The sequence below is a fragment of the Papio anubis genome, chromosome 18, assembly GCF_008728515.1.
Source record: "Papio anubis isolate 15944 chromosome 18, Panubis1.0, whole genome shotgun sequence".
NCBI classification, from domain to species: domain Eukaryota; kingdom Metazoa; phylum Chordata; class Mammalia; order Primates; family Cercopithecidae; genus Papio; species Papio anubis.
This window is the reverse complement of record NC_044993.1, coordinates 58,665,017-58,687,273: the sequence shown is the minus strand read 5'-3', so window position 1 is coordinate 58,687,273 and position 22,257 is coordinate 58,665,017. Positions and strand designations below refer to the sequence as shown.

The 22,257-nt window shown below is 50.7% G+C and overlaps 2 protein-coding genes across 11 annotated transcripts in view; one reads left to right on the top strand and one right to left on the bottom strand.

Moving 5' to 3' along the window:
* The window catches only part of NDE1 (nudE neurodevelopment protein 1), an 82,670-nt gene that overhangs the window by 54,266 nt on the left and 6,147 nt on the right, over positions 1 to 22,257 (top strand). For 3 of the 5 annotated variants that reach the window (XM_009196069.4, XM_009196068.4, XM_009196070.3), the window contains exon 9: positions 16,254 to 16,527. In XM_009196069.4, the coding sequence (XP_009194333.2) occupies positions 16,254 to 16,425 (172 nt within the window). In that variant the 3' untranslated portion in view covers positions 16,426 to 16,527. Of the gene's footprint in view, positions 1 to 1,464; positions 1,723 to 16,253; positions 16,528 to 22,257 lie in introns of those variants that run through there. The other 2 variants (XM_009196066.4, XM_009196071.4) reach the window with 2 other exon arrangements.
* The window catches only part of MYH11 (myosin heavy chain 11), a 156,167-nt gene continuing 138,877 nt past the window's right edge, over positions 4,968 to 22,257 (bottom strand). For 3 of the 6 annotated variants that reach the window (XM_017953215.3, XM_021931781.2, XM_021931780.2), the window contains 7 exons: positions 21,729 to 21,857; positions 21,364 to 21,452; positions 20,462 to 20,585; positions 19,284 to 19,492; positions 16,999 to 17,107; positions 16,743 to 16,915; positions 4,968 to 5,916 (listed from right to left, as the gene is read on the bottom strand). In XM_017953215.3, the coding sequence (XP_017808704.1) occupies positions 5,784 to 5,916; positions 16,743 to 16,915; positions 16,999 to 17,107; positions 19,284 to 19,492; positions 20,462 to 20,585; positions 21,364 to 21,452; positions 21,729 to 21,857 (966 nt within the window). In that variant the 3' untranslated portion in view covers positions 4,968 to 5,783. Of the gene's footprint in view, positions 5,917 to 10,639; positions 10,679 to 16,738; positions 16,916 to 16,998; positions 17,108 to 19,283; positions 19,493 to 20,461; positions 20,586 to 21,363; positions 21,453 to 21,728; positions 21,858 to 22,257 lie in introns of those variants that run through there. The other 3 variants (XM_021931782.2, XM_021931783.2, XM_021931784.2) reach the window with 2 other exon arrangements.

Sequence of the window (22,257 nt, the reverse complement as noted above, 5' to 3'; positions counted from 1 at the left end):
CTTCTAGCCAGACTGTGTTCCTGAAACCAGCCACCCGATGGAACAGCGCAGATCTGACCTCTAACAGTGTCATTGATTTTCTTGCCTAAAGAAAATCAGGGCCGGGCACAGTGGCTCGCGCTTGTAATCTCAGCGCTTTGGGAGGCTGAGGCCAGTGGATCAATTGAGCTCAGGAGGTTGAGACCGCAGTGAGCCATGTTCCCAGCCACTGCACTCCAGCCTGGGTGATGAAGCGAGACCTTGTCTCAGGAAAAAAAAAAAAAAAAAAGGGGGGGCAGCTTTCAGATTCAAGAATTCTGCAAGGTGTGTGACTACCATCTCTCTGGGCCCCAAGCCATAGGAATTTGATGGGTTTGTAGCAGACACGTGGCAGGAAACTAAGAATCTTTTCCATGGCATGCACATAACTTTCAGACGTTTACACGTGGATTTTTAGGCCAGGTGCAGCGGCTGAGACCTGTAATCCCAGCACTTCAGGAGGCAGAGGAGAGGGTGGATCACTTGAGGCCAGGAGTTCACAAGACCAAACTGGGCAACATGGTGAAACCCTATCTCTACTAAAAATATGAAAATTAGCCAGGCATGGTGGCGGATGCCTGTAGTCCCAGCTACTCTGTTGACTGAGGCACAAGAATCACTTGAACCCAGGAGTTGGAGGTTGCAGTGAGCCAAGGTTGCACCACTGCACTCCAGTCTGGGCAACAGAGTGAGACTCTTTCTCAAAAAAATAAAAAAATTAATTTTTCTGGGTTTCTTTTTTTTTTTTTTTTTTGTTCTCTGAGACAAGGTTTTGCTGAGTCGCCCAGGCTGGAGTGCAGTGGTGCAACCATAGCTTACTGCAGCCTCATCTTCCTGGGCTCAAGCCATATTGCCTCAGCCTCCCAAGTAGCTGGGACTGCAGGTGCACACCATTACCCCTGGCTAATTTTTTTTATGTTTTATAGAAAGTCTTGCTATGTTACCCAGACTGGTCTCAAACCTCCTGGCTTTGAGTTTGAGAATATACCTCTGAGACTGTAGTCTGCTTCTCATTGAGATTTCTAGAGGTGAGTTTTCTGGTTGATTTTCCAGGCGATCCTCCCACCTTGGCCTCCCAAGCGTTGGGGATTACAAGCATGAGCCATCATGCCAGGCCTTTTTTTTTGAGACAGGGTCTCGCTCTGTCACCCAGGCTAGACTGCAGTGGCGTGATCTTGGCTCACTGCAACCTCCACCTTCCGGGCTCAAGCGATCCTTCTGCCTCAGCTTCCCAAGTAGCTGGGACTACACATGCAGACCACCACACCCAGCTAATTTTTGTTTGCATTTTTTGTAGAGACAGGGTCTCACTGTGTTGCCCAGGCTGTAAAATAAACAAACAATAGGTAAGAGATGGATTTTTCTAGTGGATCTGAGACTGGGCGTTTTGCGTGACCTTGGAATCTGAGAGCCCAGGTAGCCAGTGTCCTCTTCTTCATTTCACAGGAGAGAAAATTGAGACCCTGTGAGACCCTGCTCCCGACTCTTGATGTTCACCCTTATAACTCTGTGGGCCCCGGTGCTAGCCAGTTTGTCACAGCTGTCATGTCAGCTTAATTTGGTTTGCTCTGTCTGAAGGTTGGGGAAGCGCCTGGAATTTGGGAAGCCGCCTTCACACATGTCTTCATCGCCGCTGCCGTCAGCCCAGGGGGTAGTCAAGATGTTGCTTTAGGAAAACCACGGAAGCTGAAGCTCTTGGTGTCGGTGGGAGTCGTTCCCTTTTGTCGTCTTTTTTACACTAGGTTTTATTTTAAGTTAGTTTGAGAAATAAGAGCAGTCTCCATAGTTCGCTTTGCGGCCCAAGCCAATGACTGAGGCCATCACCTGTGCTCTGGGGTTTGTCCCTGGGAAATGTCTCCTCATCCCTGCCTGCCACTGTGTGCATTGCAAAGAGGGACAAATGGGGCTCTCTGGGAAGGGCTCTAAGGTGTTGGTGATGAGGCTACCCTGTTGTTTCTGTTTTTGAGATAGAGTCTCACTCTGTCGCCCAGGCTGGAGTGCAGTGGCATGATCTCAGCTCACTGCAGCCTCCGCCTCCTGGGTTCAAACCGTTCTTGTGCCTGAGTCTTCCAGGTAGCTAGGATTTACAGGCACCCACCACCACGCCTGGCTAAATTTTTTGTATTTTTAGTAGAGATGGGATTTTCCCATGTTGCCCAGGGTGGTCTTGAACTCCTGGCCTCAAGTGATCTTCCCACCTCGGGCTCCCAGAGTGCTAGGATTTCAAGCGTGAACCGTTGCTCCCATACCCCATCATGTTGAGCTAAGCCAAGCAGAGTCCTGATTGGTCTTTTTAAATTTTTTTCTTACTCTTTTGAGACAGTCATGCTCTTGCCTTGTCTCGTCCAGGCTGGAGTGCAGTGGTGCGATTTCGGCTCACTGCAGCCTCTGCCTCCCAGGTTCAAATGATTCTCCTATCTCAGCCTCCTGAGTAGCTGGGACTACAGGAGTGTACCACTACACCCGCTAATTTTGTATTTTTAGTGAGAAACGGAGTTTCACCATGTTGGCCAGGCTGGTCTTGAACTCCTGGCCTCAAGTGATCCTCCCGTCTCAGCCTGCCATAGTGCTGGAATTACAGGCGTGAGTCACCGTGCCTGGCCCCGATTGGTCTTGACAGGTGGTGTTAATGTCCCAAGTCTCCTTAAATGTGGGATGGAGCTTCTCTCAGAGACTCTTCCCCCAGCCCCCAACCAGCTGGAATTGTCTTCCAGAACAAAATCTCCCAGTGCTTTGTGGTGTACTGAAATCATGTCTAATAACCAAGAACAGAACGGTCACATGCCCTTTTAAAAACTGTGGAATAGGCCGGGCGTGGTGGCTTAGGCCTATAATCCCAGCACTTTGGGAGGCCAAGGTGGGTGGATTACCTGAGGTCAGGAGTTCAAGACCAGCCTGGCCAACATGGTGAAACCCCATCTCTACTAATAATACAAAAAATTAGCTGGGTGCAGTGGTGGGCACCTGTAATTCCAGCTACTTGGGAGGGTGAGGCAGGAGAATTGCTTGAACCTGGGAGGCGGAGGTTGCAGTGAGCCAAGATGGCGCTACTGTGCTCCAGCCTGGGCAACAGAGCGAGTCTCCGTGTCCCCAAAAAAAAAAAAAAAAAGCGGCATAAACCTCTGAGACTGTAGCCTTCTTCTCATTGAGATTTCTAGAGGTGTGTTTGAGTTTTCAGAGTAATCTTCCAGACCAACCAGCGTCAGTGGGAAATCTGTCCTCTTTTGGCAAACTGCAGTCAGTCATTTTCCTGAGTCCCCTGGTGGGGCGGGGGGAATTCTGCCTCAGGACCCCGAGGGGTCTTTGGGGGTGGCCATGGTAATGCAGCCACTAAGCAGGACTTCATTCAAAGTCATAATGAAGTAACCAGGGTGATCTTCAAATAAGAATAAAGCACGAGATCATTGTTGGAGGCCTCCTTGTCAAAGACGTGAACACGGGATTTCCAACACACCACGGTGTGTCCACTCATCACTGCGTATTAGGAACTGCTGTCTCTTTGGGACACAAGTTAAAGAACACACTAATTTCTGGAGCGTGCCTGCAGCTTCACGGCCTTCATTTTGTTACTAAGTTATTTTCTGGAAAAACAGCAAAAATTTCAGGTTGAAAGCAGAACTTTCCAAGTGCTACTGAAATTCCGCAGAGAATTAAACTGCGATGGTGGGTTTCTTACCCTAGAAACACCCTAACCTGTATCCATAAAAGATGTCCTTTTATTTTTTTAAAAGATCAATAAAATCAAGAGAAGTGAATGTTGAACTGGTTTGGGCTGTTGGTCAAAGAGGCGTTGTATGTTTGTACTTCCATGTTTTCTCATAGAGTGGTGAAAAACTTTTTTTAGCCAAATCATACAATGTGAAAAAATCTTTTTAAAATTTTCTATTCAAGCCAGGTTTTTAGAAATGTACATGGGATGTGTTTGTGCGTCATTCAAGGCATATTAGCATCTGGTCGCAGGGTGGAGTCCTCCGTTGCCATGTTTCCGGTCTCCCAAATCTGTCCGATCCCACGGAGTTGGTGGTTTACCGCATCGTTTGTGTTGAGCAGAGCCTTGCAGGCATGTCTGTCTAAAACACTCAAGCTGAAAGAAGGATAGGGTCTACAGCTTGTTTTTATGGCCCTTACTCTAAGAATGATTTATTATGTTTTTAAGGGTTGTTTTAAAAAATGAATATTTGGCAAGACCGTATGTAGCCTGTAAAGGCTAAAATACTATCTGACTGGGTGGTGGTGGTGTGTGAGACAGGGTCTTACTGTTCTAGGCTGCAGTGCAGTGGCGTGATCATAACTCACTGCAGCCTCGAACTCCTGGCTCACATCCTCCTGCCTCAGCCTTCCAATTAGTTGGGAGTACAGGTGTGTACTATCCTGCCTGGTTTACTTACAAAAACTTTTTTTTTTTATAGGAAAGGGGGTCTCTCTCAGCCAGGCTGGTTTCCAACTCCTGGCCTCAAGTGATCTTGCCATCTCAGCCTCCCAAAGTGCTGGGATTACAGGTGTGAGCCACTGTACCCAGCCACCATCTGACCTTTTGTAGAAAGTGTTTACTGACTCATTGGGAAGACCTTGTGTTTTAACTTAAAAAATCAAGGAAATCCTGTATTTTTCATATGATACTGGTTTTGATGAGTGAAGATGTTCTTCCCAGTCATCTTCAAGGCGGGGGGCAGTGGCCCTTGGACCACACATCACCTTATTTCTCTTCCCCCGCCCACCCCGCCGAACGGCCCAATAACCCCCTTAGACAGTCTCGCTTTGCATCTCTGCTCTGCTCTTTTACTGGCTGTGGGGTCATAGGCAATTGATTTCACCTCTCTAGGCCTCAGTTTCTCCATTCATGAAATAACCCTGACATCAGAGAGTCTTTGGGACAATGAAGCAAAACCCAGCTTTCCCCAATTTCTTTTCCTCTCTAGAAGACAGCTCAACAGAACAGCCAACGACACTGTGATTTATAACCGTTTATTAGTGAAGGTGTTTCTAAGCACAGTCAGGGTGTAAACAGTGCAGCATTCCTGCTTCCCTCCGTGGGAGCAGCGTCTCCTTTTCAATTCATGTGGCTACAGAAGGCACTTGGTGAACTGTGCGTGTCTGAGGTGTGGAAACCAGGAGAGGAGGAAAGAAGTCTCAAAGGCCTGATGTGAGAAGTTGGAAAGGTTCGCAGGTTAGGGAATGAAGTGGGGGGGGGGTGGCAGCGACACCCATTTCGGTGACTTTCTCCCCATTTCATGTAAACAAAATTGCCAGGGACCAGTTACCATGGATATGTTTTTCTAGAAACTCAATGTCTGCACAATCCATAGAACTGGAGGATGTGTCTGTTTCCTGTTGGGTTTTTCTCATCCCTTACATCATACAAAATTCAATTTATACCTAGCATACAGGGGTAGTGGGGGTGGGGGTTGTTGAGATAGGATCTCTGTTGCCCAGGCTGGAGTACAGTGATGCAATTACAGCTCACTGCATTTTCGAACTCCTGGGCTCGAGCGATCCTCCTGGCTCAGCCTCCATAGTAGCTGGGACCACAGGCGTGTACCACCACGCCCAGCTTATTTTTAAATTTTTGGATAGACAAGATTTCACTACGTTGCCCAGGCTGGAGGGTGGTGGTTTTTGTATTTCTTGTGTGAAAGGTGTCTGTGATGTTTGGAATTTGAGAATGGATTTAGACAATGCTAAGTACAGTCTGCTGGGTTTTGCTTTGTTTCGGGTTCTTTGGTTTTTGGTTTTTCTTGCCGTGGTGCAAAACTCTAGACAGTTGCTTATTCACTGGCCTTGGTTCCGTTGAAGTCTGCATCTCGAGTGTCCATTTCCTCCTCAGAACCATCTGCATTTTCAATAACTCGACGTCCTCCAGACCTTCTAGAAGGAACGAAAGAGGTCTCGTTTCCTCGCCTGTGGGTTGTAAGGAAACATATTTCCTTAGCAAAGAAACCTTCATGGTTGGGATAGATTTTTTATAAATCTATTTTAAACTTGTAGCTGTAGTCCTATGGCAATAGACATCTATTTTTTAATGGCAGAAAACACGGCACAAATAAGATGCAGATATTCAAGTTGAAGTCAACAAATCCTGGCCAGTCTTAAGGCATGATTGATTGAATTTAATCAGCTGAAATTGGTTGTGGGGAGTGGAAAAGGTTTTTCAAAGCAAGACTATCTGCTTTTAAAAATGTCAGGCTTGGTCATTTGAGAACCCCCAGGATTCTGGTCTTTGATTTAGAATAGGAAAAAAACCCAAAAACCAAGTAGGGGATTTTGTCTTCTGACTTTATTCATAGCCCACGGGGCAGAGATGAAGAGAGAACATACTGTTTCTCTTCTGTATGTCCTCACCCCCATTCGCCTTAGAGGTGGATTTTCAAGGTTTGAATTGGAAGGTGAAATGGACAAGGGCAGCCTTGAGAGACGGGGAGGTGAGGAACACAGAGGGGCTCCCTGGTTAAAAGGCGGGACGGCGCCTCTTGCTGGTGTGGAGCTTCCTGGACTGAGTCTTCCCTACCGCAGGGACTGCTGCATCTGTTTTGCTGACCGTGGAACACACCACACATGGCATAAAACGGGTGCCCAATGATTATCAGAAAAGGAGATGATACGTGTTAATCCAAGGTGGATTATTTTATTGAGATGAGGTCTTGATATTGTTGCCCAAGAGGGTCTTGAACTCCTGGGCTCAAGCAGTGCTCCTAACTTGGCGTCCCAAAGTGCTGGCATTACAGGTGTGTGCCACCACACCTGGCCTCCAAAGTGGATTTAAAAAAATTTGAAGACAAGAGTCTCTGTCACCCGGGTTGGAGTGCTGTGGCATGATCTTGGCTCACTGCAACCTCCGCCTCCTGGGTTCCCGCAATCCTTAAACCTCAGCCTCCTGAGTAGCTGGGCATACAGGCACGCACACACCGCCACTCCTCGCTAATTTTTGTATTTTTAGTAGAGGGGGGATTTTCCCATGTGACGCGGAGTGATCTCGAACTCCTGGCCTCAAACAATCCACCTGTCTCAGCCTCTCGAAGTGTTGGGATTAGAAGTGTGTGCCAGTGCGCCTGGCCTCCGAGGTGGATTTTAGCTCCAGCCGGTAGGACACCCCTCTCTCTCCCCTTACTACTCCCATCTCCTCTCTGCCCTGGTTCTCTAAGTTTATCACCTCGACTTCACAAGAAGGGCTGGTCATGTGAGGGGAGACTTTGGGTAGGAGGAAGGGAGTGGGCAGGAGGAGGAAAAATCAGACCCGCCTTGCTGCTGACCTGCACTGTTTGGAAGAAACACTTAACTCTTTTCAGCGACTGCAACAAATAATCATGTTGGGTTCTGGCCATGTGGCCTTGTTTGACCTGAATTGGAAGACAGGTCTTATTTTAGGACATCAAAGAAGCAAGCAGACTTTTGCTCCCTACACAAAGGCTGGACAAGAAGCCACAAGGATGAACACAACTCAGTGACTGATTCTTTAGTCAAAAGGAACAACTCGGCCGGGTGCAGTGGCTCACGCCTGTAATCCCAGTACTTTGGGAGGCCGAATCGGGCGGATCACGAGGTCAGGAGATCAAGACCATCCTGGCTAACGTGGTGAAACCCCGTCTCTACTAAAATACAAAAAAAATCAGCCAGGTGTGGTGGCGGGGGCCTGTAGTCCCAGCTACTCGGAAGCTGAGGCAGGAGAATGGCATGAACCTGGGGGGTGGAGCTTGCAGTGAGCTGAGATGGCGCCACTGCACTCCAGCCTGGGCTACAGTGCGAGACTTTGTCTCAAAAAAAGGAACAACTCAAGACAGGTAAGATTAGAGGTGTAAGCAAGACCCAGAGACTCATGATCGCTGAGAAGAGGAACTCCCAATATGACCCTTTTGTTGACAGAAGATGGGAGAGGCCCCAGCTGGGAAAGCCCACCTGGCTGTAAAGGAGGGGGCTTCCGGCAGTGCAGGAATCAGGAATAAAGACTTAAAAGTTGCAGCCACTCCAAAGTAAACACTCATAGTCCAGCTTCACAGAGAAGCTTCTGGACTTGCAGCCGTGCTAGAGAACTCTCCATCCTTCTCTCTCTAGACGTGACCCTCAAGTCTTTCTTTTAGCACTGTCTTGCAAGCACTTGACTCAGAAGGATCCCCAAATTCAGAGCAGACAGCAGCAGCAGTTTGGCCATTCCCTGTACGCTCCCCACACAGCTCGCTTCCTTACAGTTTTAACTCCAGGTTCAAAACCTGATGGGCTGGCCGGGTGCAGCAGCTCACGCCTGTAATCCCAGCACTTTGGAAGGCCGAGGCAGGGTAGATCGCTTTTGAGGTCATTTGTTGGAGACCATCCTGGCCGACATGGTGAAACCCCATCTCTCCTAAAAATACAAAATTAGCCGGGCGTGGTGGTGGGCGCCTGTCATCCCAACTACACAGGAGGCTGAGGCAGGAGAATCGCTTGAACCCAGGAAGCAAAGGCTGCAGTAAGCCAACATTGCGCCACTGCACTTCAGCCTGGGTGACAGCAAGACTGTCTTTAAAAAAAAAAAAAAAAACCAGATGAGCTAACCTGGAGCTGAGAAGTAGTCCCTAACCTCCTCATCAGTGCTCCAGGCACACACTTTTTGGCTCTTGGAAGAGTCCATTTGCTAACTGGAAAAGCTTAATGGATAAATTTGCTCCCTTGACCTAAGAAATACATTGTGCCCTGGGTCATTGGAAGCTGCTTGCTTGGCTGTCAGCCTGCAAGACACTCTGTTTTGGCTCAAGTGCTTTTCTTGGAACTGGTTTCAAATCCTAGACCAAGGTTGGCACCAACTATACCTGTTACAGGAACTAAGGGACCCCCTCTAAAGGTTTTCTTCAAGGGTCTGATCCTGGAGAATCTGGTTTTTTGTGGGTTTTTTTGAGATGGAGTTTCACTGTCTCACCCAGGCTAGAGGGCAGTGGTGCAATGTTAGCTCACTGCAGCCTCTGTCTCTCAGGTTCAAGCGATTCTTTTGCCTCAACCTTCTGAGTAACTGGGACTACAGATGTGTGCCACCTCACCTGGCTAATTTTTGTGTTTTTAGGAGAGACGAGGTTTCACCATGTTGGCCAGGCTGGTCTTGAACTCCTGACCTCAAGTGATTCATCTGCCTTGGCCTCCCGAAGTGCTGGGATTATAGGCGTGAGACACTGTGCCTGGCCTAGTATTTGGATTCTATTCCTGGACCCAACTTATCCAAGGCCTCAGGAATCAACTTGAATGTAAGCACCTGCTGCTTTGCAAGGACTTGGTTTCCCACTGACTGGTGGGTTCTGCACTTCAGCCAACCCTGGAATTCGACTTATCCTGTGATCCCAATGAGCTGGCAGGAGAGCTGCTCGAAATGTCCCAGAGCCTCATCTGCTCCCTCACAAAACTGGCTCTTAACAAGACCTCACTCCATGCTAAAATTTAAGTATTTTGGTGGTGACAGCAAAGCTGAGATTCTCCAAAAATGAAGATGCACACAAATGACGGTTGGTTTGGCCTCTCCGTGAGGTGAAAGAAGTCAGATCCACATTGCCTAACTTCACCTATGAAAAGTTGTCCGTCATGCCTGTAATCCCAGCATTTTGGGAGGCCAAGGTGCACGGATCACCTGAAGTCAGGAGTTGGAGATCAGCCTGGCCAACCTGGTGATATCCTCTCTCTAATAAAAATACAAAAATTAGCTGGGCGAGGTGGCGGGTTCTTGTAATCCCAGCTACTCAGAAGGCTGAGGTAGGAGAATCGCTTGAATCCGGGAGGCGGAGGTTGCAGTGAGCCAAGATTGCGCCATTGCACTCCAGCCTGGGAGACAACGAGACTCCGTCTCAAAAAAGTTTTTCAAGTCCCAGAGAAGCAGAGACCTCTTTGTGCTTTCTTGGGAAGGGCCCTGTGTACATCCTCGAGTCTCGGGTGTCCATTCCCCATTCCCTGAACAGTACGTGCCCGTGAAGTCTCCAGAAACGGCTCTGCCAGGACTGTGCTTGGCTTTGCGGTGGTCAGCTTCCACCCCATGTGCTGAAAATGCAGTTCGTAGTTAGACATCACTCAAGCCACGTGCAGCCCCCGGCATTTGTCAGACATCGCAGTGAGCTCATTTCCTTTGCGGACAAGCCTGTGAAAGCTGAATCGTGGGAGGACTGGTTGCTGCGCTGCAGTTACCATGAACTTTGTGATTTCTGACTTGTGACCCAGACCAGCCAACTAGAAGCCAAGTACATTCTCTAGGAATGTGCCCAAATAGTGGAACTGTCATTCACTCAGTGGAGTATCTTCACTGGACAAGGGAGGACAGCACTGCTGAGTGCCCTGACAGTGTAAGAGTGGCTTTTGGCATGAAGAAAAATCCAAGCCACACACAGCCTCTGACATCTCGTCAAGATGCAGTGATAAGGGCACACTGTTGGGTGTCATGTCACATGCACTGGCCAGAGGCAGGAAGGACAGTGGGTCAAGAGATGAGGTCAATTTGTCATCCTGATCTTGGTTTCAATGAAAGACAGCTTTGCACTAAGATATCCAAGCCTTCAGATTTTGCAGGAATTTCGTGGAAATGTGCAAGGGTTTAAAAATCGGGGTGGGCAGAGGGGCGCACTGGGCAGAAAGGAAATGGATACTGAGACAACACACAGCTGCGAAGCTGAAGGCATGGTACCTGGTGCATCACTGCGAAGTTTCCTGTTGGGGGGGCCCTCTGAAACAGAGAGAGAATCCCCGGAGGTTACCATCAGCAAACGAAAAGGAGCCCAGTTAAGTATATTCTTAATTGTTAAAGACATTTGCTTTGATTTAATAAGTAAAGGCACTCTTTTTTGAGATGGAGTCTTGCTCTGTCTCCCAGGCTGGAGTGCAGGGCTGCGATCTTGGTTCACTGCCACCTCTAAGTCCCTGATTCAAGCGATCCCCTCACCTCAGCCTTGCAAGTAGCTGGGATTACAGGCATGCCCCACCATGCTTGGCTAATTTTTGTATTTTTAGTATAGATGGGATTGCACTATGGTGGCCAGGCTGGTCTCGAACTCCTGACATCAAGTGATCCTCCTGCCTTGGCCTCCCAAAGTGCTGGGATTTGGGATTACAGGCATGAACCACCACACCTGGCATTAAAGGCATCCTTAAGTCAACCTTGCAGTGAATCATCTGATACCAAGAGCCCTTGGTGAGGCTGGTACATGAAAGGATAAGCAGTTTTTTGATACTCTGTCACCCAGGATGGAGTGCAGTGGCGTGATCTATCTCTGCTAACCGCAACCTCCGCCTCCTGGGTTCAAGCGATTCTCCTGCCTCAGCCTCCCTAGTAGCTGGGATTCAGGAGCGCACCACCATGGCCGGCTAATTTTTGTATTTTTAGTAGAGATGGAGTTTCACCACGTTGGCCAGCCTGGTCTCGAACTCCTGACCTCAGGTGATCCACCCACCTCGGCCTCCCAAGGTGCTGAGATAACAGGTGTGAGCCACCGTACCCGGCCTAGTTTTTTAAATAGAAAAGAAAATGTCTGTCCTTTAGAGCTACTTTTAAGAACCTCCTATACCTGTTCAAGGAAGTAAAAGCATTTGAGCAAGTGAGTTTGAAAAATCAGTGTCGGAACAGAAGCCAAGAAGCCCCAGGCAAGGCACCTGCAGCCACATCTCCCTTGATTAATGATTAGTTGCTCTTCATTCGCTTTGGGGCCTCTAGCAAGAGGGGAGAGGTGGAGGCCTTGTGCGGCTCTTGTCGGAGGTAACCGGCAGTGTACCAAGTGGTAGGTAAGTGGGTCTGGCTTTAGAGTAAGGCTTGTGTTGAGATGTGTCTAGCTGATAAAACTTGGTGAAATTCGCACTGCAATTCCTTCTTGGCTGAGGAGCCAGGCATGCTTACCAACCTCCCTTAGGACCCTAGTGCCCGGTTTTATGTTTTTGTGCACCTAAAAAAGGCAGGACAGACCTTCTACCTGCATTACGTGTGTGTTCATGTCGGAACTGGCAAAAACGGTCTTTTTGTTCCACTCTGCCCTTGGCTGCCCAAAAAGGCTCAGGTGTCTGGGACAGAGCCCACAGGGGATATCCAGTGTGTGCTCAAGAATCACTGGGCCGGCCGGGCGCAGTGGCTCATGCCTGTAACCCCAGCACTTTGGGAGGCCAAGGCAGGCAGATCATGTGAGGCCAGGAGTTTGAGACCAGCCTGGACAACATGGTAAAACCCTGTCTCTACTAAAAATACAAAAATTAGCTGGACATGGTGGTGCGCTCCTGAATCCCAGCTACTTGAGAGATTAAGGCAGGAGAATTGCTTGAACCCGTGAGGCGGAGGTTGCAGTGAACTGGGATCACGCCACTGCACTCCAGCCGGGCGACAGAGCTAGACTCTGTCTGAAAATAAATAATAAAAATAAAAATTAAAAAAATCACTGGGCCTGAGAAAGGGAACCAGAGACAGCAGTGGGGTAGAGAGTCAGAGTGGCTGTGTCCCCATCCCTCAGCCCAGCCTCTCAGGAGGGGCAGGGGACCGGCTGCCAGCAGAGCACGTCCGAGGGTTTTTTTTTTTTTGGGGACAGAGTCTTGCTCTGAAGGCTGGAGTGTAGTGGCGTGATCTTGGCTCACTGCAGCCTCCATCTCCTGGGTTGCAAGTGAGTCTCCTGCCTCAGCCTCCCGAGTAGCTGGGATTACAGGCATCCACCACCACACCCAGCTAACTTTTGTGCTTTTAGTAGAGACAGGGTTTCACCATGTTGGCCAGGCTAGTCTCGAACTCCTGACCTCAGGTGATCTGCCCACCTCGGCCTTCCAAAGTGCTGGGATTACAGGCGAGAGCCACCGCACCTGGCTCCTAAGAGTCTTCACGGTGACAGCAGCTCTCCTCCTCAATCATGGGAGATGCTTCCAGGCCCCAGCTGTACTGTGGGAGCTTAGGCCTCGTTTCTCTCCTGTCCATGAGAGGCCAACAAGTCCTCGCCCTTCAACGAGTGGGGCTCTTCCCTGAAGGATTGGTGCCCTGCTTCAGCTGCTCTCTTCCCCTTTTCAGAGGGGTTTGGACTTTTCCCTGTCTCGTGCAGTGGTCCCCAAACTCTAGAGGTGATTTCCGATGGCTTCCGGGCATGCCATGCGGTAACTGAACTGCACCCTGAGAAAGTCATTTCCTTCCCAACTTTTTAAAAACAGGTCTAATTATTATGTCAGAGAGAGTCTATTTGGGGCTAATGGCTGTCGTCACTCCCTTTATAATGGAGAAGTAGCCTTCAGGTCTTGGTGATGAAGTTGTGGCCACAGTAGCTAGATACTGAACTTGATACTCTTTTCATCGTATTAATTTCACTGTGACCGGTTGATAGAGGTGATGCTGGTTTAAATATATAGGGGTGGTATGTTTTATTTGCAATTATATGCATGTATGGTTAAAACTTAATTAAAAAGAAAAGATCAAGTCATCGGTATTAAAGGTGGTAAGAGGTTTAGCACATGGCTGTGGTGGTATGAGAATGAAGCGGGGGAAATATCTAGGACCCGAGGGATAAAGGTTCACTTTGCCTGGTGCTATCCTAGACATTGGAGATTTTTTTTTTTTGGAGATTGAATTTTGCTCTGTCACCCAGGCTGAAGTGCAGCGACACAATCTTGGCTCACTGTAACCTCTGCCTCCCAGCTTCAAGCGATCCTCCTGCCTCAGCCTCCCGAGTAGCTGGGATTACAGGCGCGCCCCACTACACCTGGCTGATTTTTGTATTTTTAGTAGAGACAGCATTTCACCATGTTGATCAGGCTGGCCTTGAACTCCTGACCTCCAGTGATCTACCTGTGTTGGCCTCCCAAAGTGCTGGGATTACAGGGGTGAGCCACTGCACCCAGCCTGGGCAGGATTGTTTAGGGCACGTTGACCAGATTCTCTCCCACAGATAGGATGTAGGGTATAAAGGAGACAAAAATGTTAAGAAGGATCACGAGGTTTGTGATCTGAATTGTTGGCAACTTCATTTTAGCTGCTCGGCTGGAGAGAGGGGCCAGTTTGGGGGTGAAGAGGTTCATTCAGTCAGGGCTTGGGGTACAGCATGTTTGGTGTGAGCTGCCTATAGTCATCCATGTGGGAACGGGAGGCCAGTCTGAGGTTCTAGGAAGAAGCTAGGGCTTCTCAAAGATGAACTGAGGAGTCATTAGATATAGATGGAATTCTAAAGCGCCAAGACTAGTTGAGACCTCTCACCTAGAACAGGGGACAGAGATGAAAAGAGAACTGAGGCCGGGTGCGGTGGCTCACGCCTGTAATCCCAGCACTTTGGGAGGCCGAGGCAGGTGGATCACGAGGTCAGGAGTTCAAGACCAGCCTGAGCAACATGGTGAAACCCATCTCTACTAAAAATACAAAAAGTAGCCGAAAATAGCTTGAACCAGGAGGCGGAGGTTGCAGTGAGCTGAGATAGTGCTACTGCACTCCAGCCTGGGCAACAGCCCAAGACTGCATCTCAAAAGAGAACTAAGTTGATACCCTAGGGTGCTCTGGTGGTAAGCAGGTTTTGAGATGAGGGATCAGCAGAGGAGAGGAAGAGGGACAACCCCACAGATTGGGGGGACAAGCAGGCGAGGATGGTGTGTAGGAAGTCCAGGGAAGCAAGTGAATCAGGCCAGAGGCATGATGGGCTGCGTCACATGCTGCTGCCCTGTCAGAGGACATCTGGCCATTGGTGTCGCTCATGGGAGGCTTCTGGGAGAGTGATGGGTGGGGGCGAGGGGAACCAGCAGCTCTTCATAGTCTTTTTTTTTTTTTTTTGAGACCGAGTCTCATTCTGTCACCCAGGCTGGACTGCAACCTCTGTCTCCCGGTTTTAAGCCATTCTTGTGCCCCAGTCTCCTGAGTAGCTGGGACTACAGGCATGTGCCGCCACACCTAATTTTTATATTTTTTGGTAGAGACGGGGTTTCGGCATTCACATAGTTTTGTAGTAAGGGTAGCAAGGTAGATGTGGGGCTAAGAGGTTATTCCATTTGCTGATGGAGCAAATGAAAGAGAAAACCTTGCAGAGTAGGGATTTTTGGAGCCATGTGCTTGAGTGAACAAGAGGGCTGGGTCCAATGGAGGTGTTGGCCTTGCTTGGTGCCAGAGGGTTCAGCACAGAAATGAAAAGAAAGTAGAAGTGTGCAGAGGTGCAGGGAGGTAGGGTGATGAGACAGTGGGAGTTTGTGCACGTTTCATGATCATTTCTGCTTTTGATTTAATTAGGAAGTAAGGTCCCCAGCTGAGAGTGACCGTGGGGAGGAGCGATAAGAAGTTCAAAGAAAAAGTAAAAAGAGCAGAGAGTGAGAAGATAAGAGAGGCGTGTGGAAGACCCCTGAGCAAGGCCTGCTCTATGGGAAAAGGTGGAGAATGGGTTTTGGGTTTTTTGAGACAGGGTCTCAGTCTCTCATCCAGGGTAAGTGCAGTGGCTAGATCATGGCTTACTGCAGCCTTGACCTCTGGGGCTCCACTGATCCTCCCACCTCTGCCTCCTGAGTAGCTGGGATTTTAGGTGTGCGCCATCACGCCTGGCTGATTTTTGTTTGTTTGCTTTTTGTGGAGATAGGGTCTTGGTGCTCTTGAACTCCTGAGCTCAAAGCAATCCACCTGCCTTGGCCTCCCAAAGTGCTGGGTTATAGGTGTGAGCCCTGTGCCCGGCCAAGTCTTGAGTTTCATTTGGGTTGTGCTTTCACCAAGTGATTGCAGCAATGCAAGAGGGGGAACCGGCTGTTGAGGTTCCGCGATGGGGGTTACTAGACGGTTGGTTTGGAACTGGGTCAGAGGCTGATGGCATTGAGGGAATGAAGACCCTGCTGGGGACAGAGCCAAAGAAAGGTGGCGCCAGGCAGACAATGAAATTCCTGAGGGTCAAACTGTGAGGGCTCCTAGGAGCACTGGTTAGGCTGGTAGAAGCAGCAGGATCACCCGGAAAGTAAGGAACCGGGAGGCTGTGTTGCCTGCATGGATGTTGAAATCATGGACAACTGTGAGGAGTGGCGTGGGAGACAGGAAGCCTGGAGCTAAAACCTCCAGGGAGCCAATTGGGATGTACGGACAGGGTGGTGGAAGCAGCCGTTGGGAACAGTGGGGACACCCCAAGGTACCAAGGCGTGGGAGAGAAAACAGCCCCCACTCCAGTAATAGCAGGAATTCTCAGCGGGGGGGGGGCAGCTGTACCCTCCCATCTCTAGAGACTTCTGGCAACACCTAGAGACATTTTTGGTTGTCCCATTGCAGGGTGGTGGAGTGGGGAGCTACTGCAGCCGGTGGGTAGAGGCCAGGAATGTAAGCACCTGCTACTTTTCAGGGATCTTTTTCCCACTGACGGGAATGCTGGACAGCCCCCATACCCGAGAATAATGCAGCCCAGATGGCAGCAGTGCCGAGGGGGAGAAAGGAGGAGCAGAGCATGTCAGCAAGGAGGTGAAGTGCCAAGGGGTGGTGGTGCAGCTTCAGTGGATGCCATGAAGACTCAGTGATGCAATGAAGGAGAGGCTGGAGGAGACAGTGGGGATAGCCCCTTCCTCCTCCTCACCTGGAGGACGGGATGGGAGATGGTCGATCGTTAAAGAAACTAGAAGGTAAGCTGTTACCAGGCAGGGCCCCGGTCTGATCTGGGCCTGCCTCAGTGCCTGGCCCACATTAAGCTTAGTGATTAAGGAGGAGCAGGAATAAACCACAGAAGGAAGTGGTGGCTGTGGGCACAGGGGGTGTTTGCAGGCCAAAGGGAGCCTGAGCCCCCAGCACTTCTGTCTGGCCTGAGAGACAGGGTCTTCCTGGGCCACGGGCTCCTCACCTGAGCTTGCTCTTGAGCGCGTTCACCTCGCGACCCATGGCCTCGTTGCTCTCCGTGGCCTCATCCAGCTCCCTCTGCAGCTTCCTGCGGTTGGCGTTGATGCGCTGGGACTCCTCCTCGGCCTCCTCCAGCTGCCTCTTGAGCTGCTTGACCCTGGCATTGCCTTTCTCTGCCTGTCGAGGAGAGTTGGAGGAGTGGGTAGGGGAGGCCGGCTGGAGGGCTGGGGGCTCGAGGGAGGCTGGGCGGCGGGGGCTACCTGCTCCTTGTACTGCTCGGCCATCTTGCGCTCGTCCTCCACCTGCAGCAAGACTTCCTTCAGCTTCTTGTCTTTCTGCTTCAGCGACTTGGCGGCCGCCTGTTTCTCTCTGCAAACAGCAAGGAAAACAGGTGGTTTCAGAGGAGGGTGGTACCCCTTGCAGCTGGTGTGTCACCCGGAGGTGGCATCTTGAGTGCTCTCCTGAGCCCTACATCTGGACTCCTCTCAAGGATCCGTCAGATAGTAGAATAGTATTCAGCCCTGAAAAGGAATAAGTATGAACGCATGCCACAGCATGCATGAGCCTGGAATCCTTGCCCAGTGAAAGAAGACACATAGCAGACCACATAGTTTGTGATTCCATTGATAACAAATGTCCAGAATAGATAAATCCATAGAGACAGAAGGTAGATTTTGGTTGCCAGGGACTGAAAGGAGTGGCTAAAGGGCATGGGGTTTCTATTTTTTTTGCAGGGAGGAGACAAGGTCTTGCTGTCACTCAGGCTGGAGTGTAGTGGTGCTCTAATGCCCACTCTCCACCCTACTTCATAGTTCACTGCAGCCTTGAACTCCTGGCTCAAGCAATCCTCACCTCAGCCTCCCAGATAGCTGGGACTACAGGTGTATACCACCATACTCAGACTTTCTAAAAGTTTTTTATAGAAATGGAGTCTCTGGCCAGGCATGGTGGCTCACGCCTGTAATCCTAGTATTTTGGGAGGCTGAGGTGGGCAGATCATATATGGTCAGGAGTTCGAGACCAGCCTGAGCCAACATGGCAAAACCCCATCTTTACTAAAAAGTACAATTATTAGCTAGGTATGGTGGTATGCACCTGCAGTCCCAACTACTTGGGAGGCTAAGGCAGAAGAATTGCTTGAACCCAGGAGGCAAAGGTTGCAGTGAGCTGAGATTGCACCACTACACACCAGCCTGGGAAACAGAGTGAGACTGTGTCTCAAAAAAAAAAAAAAAAAAAAGTCTCGCTATGCTGCCCAGACTGGTCTCAAACTCCTGGACTCAAGTGCTGCTCCCACCTACCTCAGCCTCCCGAAGTGCCGGGATCATGGGCATGAGCGACCACATCCGGCCTGGGGTTTCCTTTTGAGCTGATGCAAATGTTCTCAAATTGACTGTGGTGATCGTTTTACATGTTTGTGAATACACAAATAGCCCTTGAATTGCACACTTGAAATGGGTGCATTGCAGGGCATGTGAATTACCGAAAACACTGCTAGAAGAGAATGGGTGAGAATCCTTAGAATCCAATGGTAAGAAATATGGGCCGGGCGCGGTGGTTCAAGCCTGTAATCCCAGCACTTTGGGAGGCCGAGACGGGCGGATCACGAGGTCAGGAGATCGAGACCATCCTGGCTAACACGGTGAAACCCCGTCTCTACTAAAAAAAAATACAAAAAACTAGCCGGGCATGGTGGCGGGCGCCTGTAATCCCAGCTACTCAGGAGGCTGAGGCAGGAGAATGGTGTAAACCCGGGAGGCGGAGCTTGCAGTGAGCTGAGATCCGGCCACTGCACTCCAGCCTGGGCGACAGAGCGAGACTCCGTCTCAAAAAAAAAAAAGAAATGTGTTGTGATCTTATGCCTCATTCGACCCATAATTAAGAAGCCTTCCAGTGTGTGTACCGAATGAGTTGCTGGTTGGACTTTTGTTTTTGGGGGTTTTTTTGTGTGTGTATGTGTGTGGCAGGGTCCCACTCTGTCACCCAGGCTGTAGTGCAGTGGTACGATCTCGGCTCACTGCAACCTCCCCGTCTCATGTTCAAGCGATTCTCCTGCTTCAGCCTCCTGAGTAGCTGGGATGATAGGCATGTGCCACCACACCCGGCTAATTTTTGGTACAGACAAGGTTTCACCATGTTGGCCAGGCTGGTCTCAAACTCCTGACCTCAGGTGATCCACCCAAATTGCTGGGATTACAGGCCTGAGCCACCATGTCCACCCTGGTTGGATTTTTGGTCTGTTAGCATGCTATCCCCACTGAGGCTGAGAAAAGCCACATGTTCTGGGAAGGCTGGTTAATGTCAGGAGGACCATGGCGATGCTACGAGCAGCTCACATTTTAGGTGCTTGCTCTAGGCCAGGCACCAGCAGGGCACTTTGCTGTGTTTACATTCAGTTCTCACAACACACCCGCACTGTGGGCACCACAGAGCTTGCTTCTTACAAGCCAGAACTGATGTTGGGAAGAGGTTCCCTGATTTCACTATGACCCCTGCTGTCCATCACCCCGGGACAAACTGGGTTCAGAACTCCAGAGCCGCATACCTGGCCTCCTGCTCGACCTGCTCCTCCAGCTGTGCAATCTTGGCCTCCAGCGCTGCGATAGTGGACTTGAACTTGGACTTGACGGCCCCCTCCATCTCCTGGAGCTTGCTCCTAAGCTCCTTGTTCTGCCGCTCGAGCTGCTGCCGGGCACTCTCATTCTTCTGGGCCGTGCTGCGCTCTGTGGCCAGCTCGTTGCTGAGCTGCTCGGCCTGGGGAGGAGAGTGAAGGCTGCGAGGTGAACTCAGGGAAGCCCAGGACAGTGCAGTGAGCCCATGCACCTCCTCCTGCTGCCTCCAGCCTTGTGGGGCCTCTGCACGAGTCCCTTGATCCCGGGCGCCCTGTCCTCCTCTCCTTCATCCCGTAAAACTCCACTCAAGAGCTTCTTCCAGGTTGGGCACTGTGGCACACGCCTGTAATCCCAGCACTTTTGGAAGCTGAGGCAGGCAGATCACTTGAGGTTAGGAATTCAAGATCTGCCTGGCCAACATGGTGAAACCCCTTCTCTATTAAAAATATAAAAATTAGCTGGGCCGTGGTGGCACGTGCCTGTAGTCCCAACTATGTGGGAGGCTGAAGCAGGAGAATCCCTTGAACTTGGGAGGCAGAGGTTGCAGTGAGCCAAGAGTGTGCCAGTGCACTCCAGCCTGGGCAGCAGAGTGAGACCCTGTCTCCAAAAAAAGAGGTGCTTCCACAAGTGTCACAGTGCCACCCAGGCTGAGCGAGTGACTTGTCCCTTGCTTTCTCTGTCCTGGAGTCGCCTGGAGAACAATGCCTGTTCACCCTACACCACAAGGGGCTCAGGTCACAGGATGGTCCCTAGTGCCCACCATGGAACTGGTGCTCAGTGACATCACCAAGGGCTCACTGGATAAGGCCAGAGCTTCAGCTGGGGGAAAACACAATGAAAGAGCATCCCAAGGTCCCGACTCCAGGGACAGCCATGAGGTTCAGGGAGCCAGACACGCCGTGGCTGGAAAATGAGATACTGCAGCATGGAGATGGGTGTTCTGAAGACAGCAGCCTGGGCACTGGATCTCTACTCTCAGGCCCTGCCACCCTCTTGTCCCTCAGTCCAGGGCCTGCACACAGGAAGCCGCCATGCATGTGTTGACCGGTGCAGGATCCTGCTGCAGGAGAGACAGTAGGCAGTGAGACTCTGGTGCCCAGGCAGCCCTCACCTGCTGTGTGGCTTTGCGGACCCGGTCGCTCATGGCCTCCATGTTGCCCTGCTCTTCCTCCAGCTCCTCCTCCAGCTGGGCAATCCGGGCCTCCAGGCGGCGCTTCTCATCCTGGAGTGCGTTCCTGGGGGAAGGGCAGCCATGGTGGGGGCCTCTACCCTCCCCCGACTTAGAAGATGCCCCCTCCTTGGAGTGATGCCTCAGGGGGATTGCCTTCATCATCTAGTGGGGGAAACTGAGTCTTGGAGAGGATTAGAAGACTCATCTGTAGTTACACAGCCAGGAAGTGGGCGGCCGGGACTTGGACCGGGTCTGTATCAGCAAAGCTGGAACTGGGATGTCGACCAGCACACTCCTTCCTGACTCTTCTTTGCCCCCCTTTCTCCCCATACAGCTACTTATTGGGAATGAATGAAAGCAGCCACACCCCCAAACAGAGGCATGAAAGTGCTGAGGGAAAACCTAACCACCATGGGTCTGTCCCCAATCTCAGAGGATGCTTTGTCAGCAATAGCATTGAAATGAGGGTCCAGGGCCAGGCACGGTGGCTCACACCTGTAATTACAGCACTGTAGGAGGCCAAGGTAGGAGGATCACCTGAGGTCGGAGTTCAAGACTAGCTTGGCCAAGGTGGTGAAACCCTGCCTCTACTAAAATTATAAAAATTAGCTGGGCACAGTGGCACATGCCTGTAATCCCAGCTACTTGGGAGGCTGAGGCAGGAGAATCACTTGAACCTGGGAGGTGGAGGTTGCAGTGAGCCGAGATCTCACGACTGACCTCCACCCTGGATGACAGAATGAAACTGTGCCTCGAAAAAATTTAATAAAATGGGGGTCAAGGATGCTGCCTCTCCCCACCTCCTCTGCTTCAGCGCTGACTTCCTCCATTCAGTTTCCTACCTTCCTGACAGGCTACTGGCCAGCTCCTCTGCCAGTTCCTCCTTCTCAAGGTCCGCCTGTTTGCGAGCCCTCTCAGCTGCAGCGAGGTCCTAGGTGGGTGGGAGGAAGCCTGCTGTCTGCCAGGGAAAGGCCAAGCCCCACCGAGAGTCCACCCTGCCTCCTCAGCCACCCTTGAAAGTACATGTTCTTCCTCTGAGCTCAGGGGACGCCCCATGAATCCATAGAGGAGGGAAGCATGTGTCTTTCTAGACAGGTGGAGCCCATAGGAGGAAGAAATGAAATCTGGGAATGCACAGACTGGAGCTGCCAAGGGTTGCTACCATGACACCCGCATCTGAGGCTCTCCTAGCAAGACGAGGCTTTACCTCTTGTAGCTGCATGAGGTCTGCTTCCAAGCTCTTGGCTTTCTTCTCATTCTCCTTGGCTGTGGCAAAGATCTCATCTCTGGAGGCACGGGCATCTTCCAGCTCTCTTTGAAAGTCCTTCATCTGAGCCTGCATGAGTCAACAGGAAGGACAAGCTCAGATGTCCTTACTGCCCCAAGTTCTGCTGTCCAGTTTAGCTTTGCACACCTACCCCTCTGGAGTGAACCACAGAGAAGTTCCCATTGCATGAGCATGGCCCTCAGTCCCAGGTGGCTGGTGGCGGACTGGGAGCACCATTCTGGATGGACTCCACAGACCTGCCTGAGAAGCCCAGCCTCTGATGTGATCTGAGGGCAGTGGCCAGATACCTAATAATGGTGCCCTACCCAGGGCAGGAGACAGCCACCAAAACCTGAATGGTGCTAGAAAAGCCCCAGCTGAACCCACACCAATGGCAGGTGTGGGCTGGCTTCCTGGAGCCTGCTCTGCTGACTTTGGTGGCCTGAGGGCACTGAGGCCTCCCTCTGCC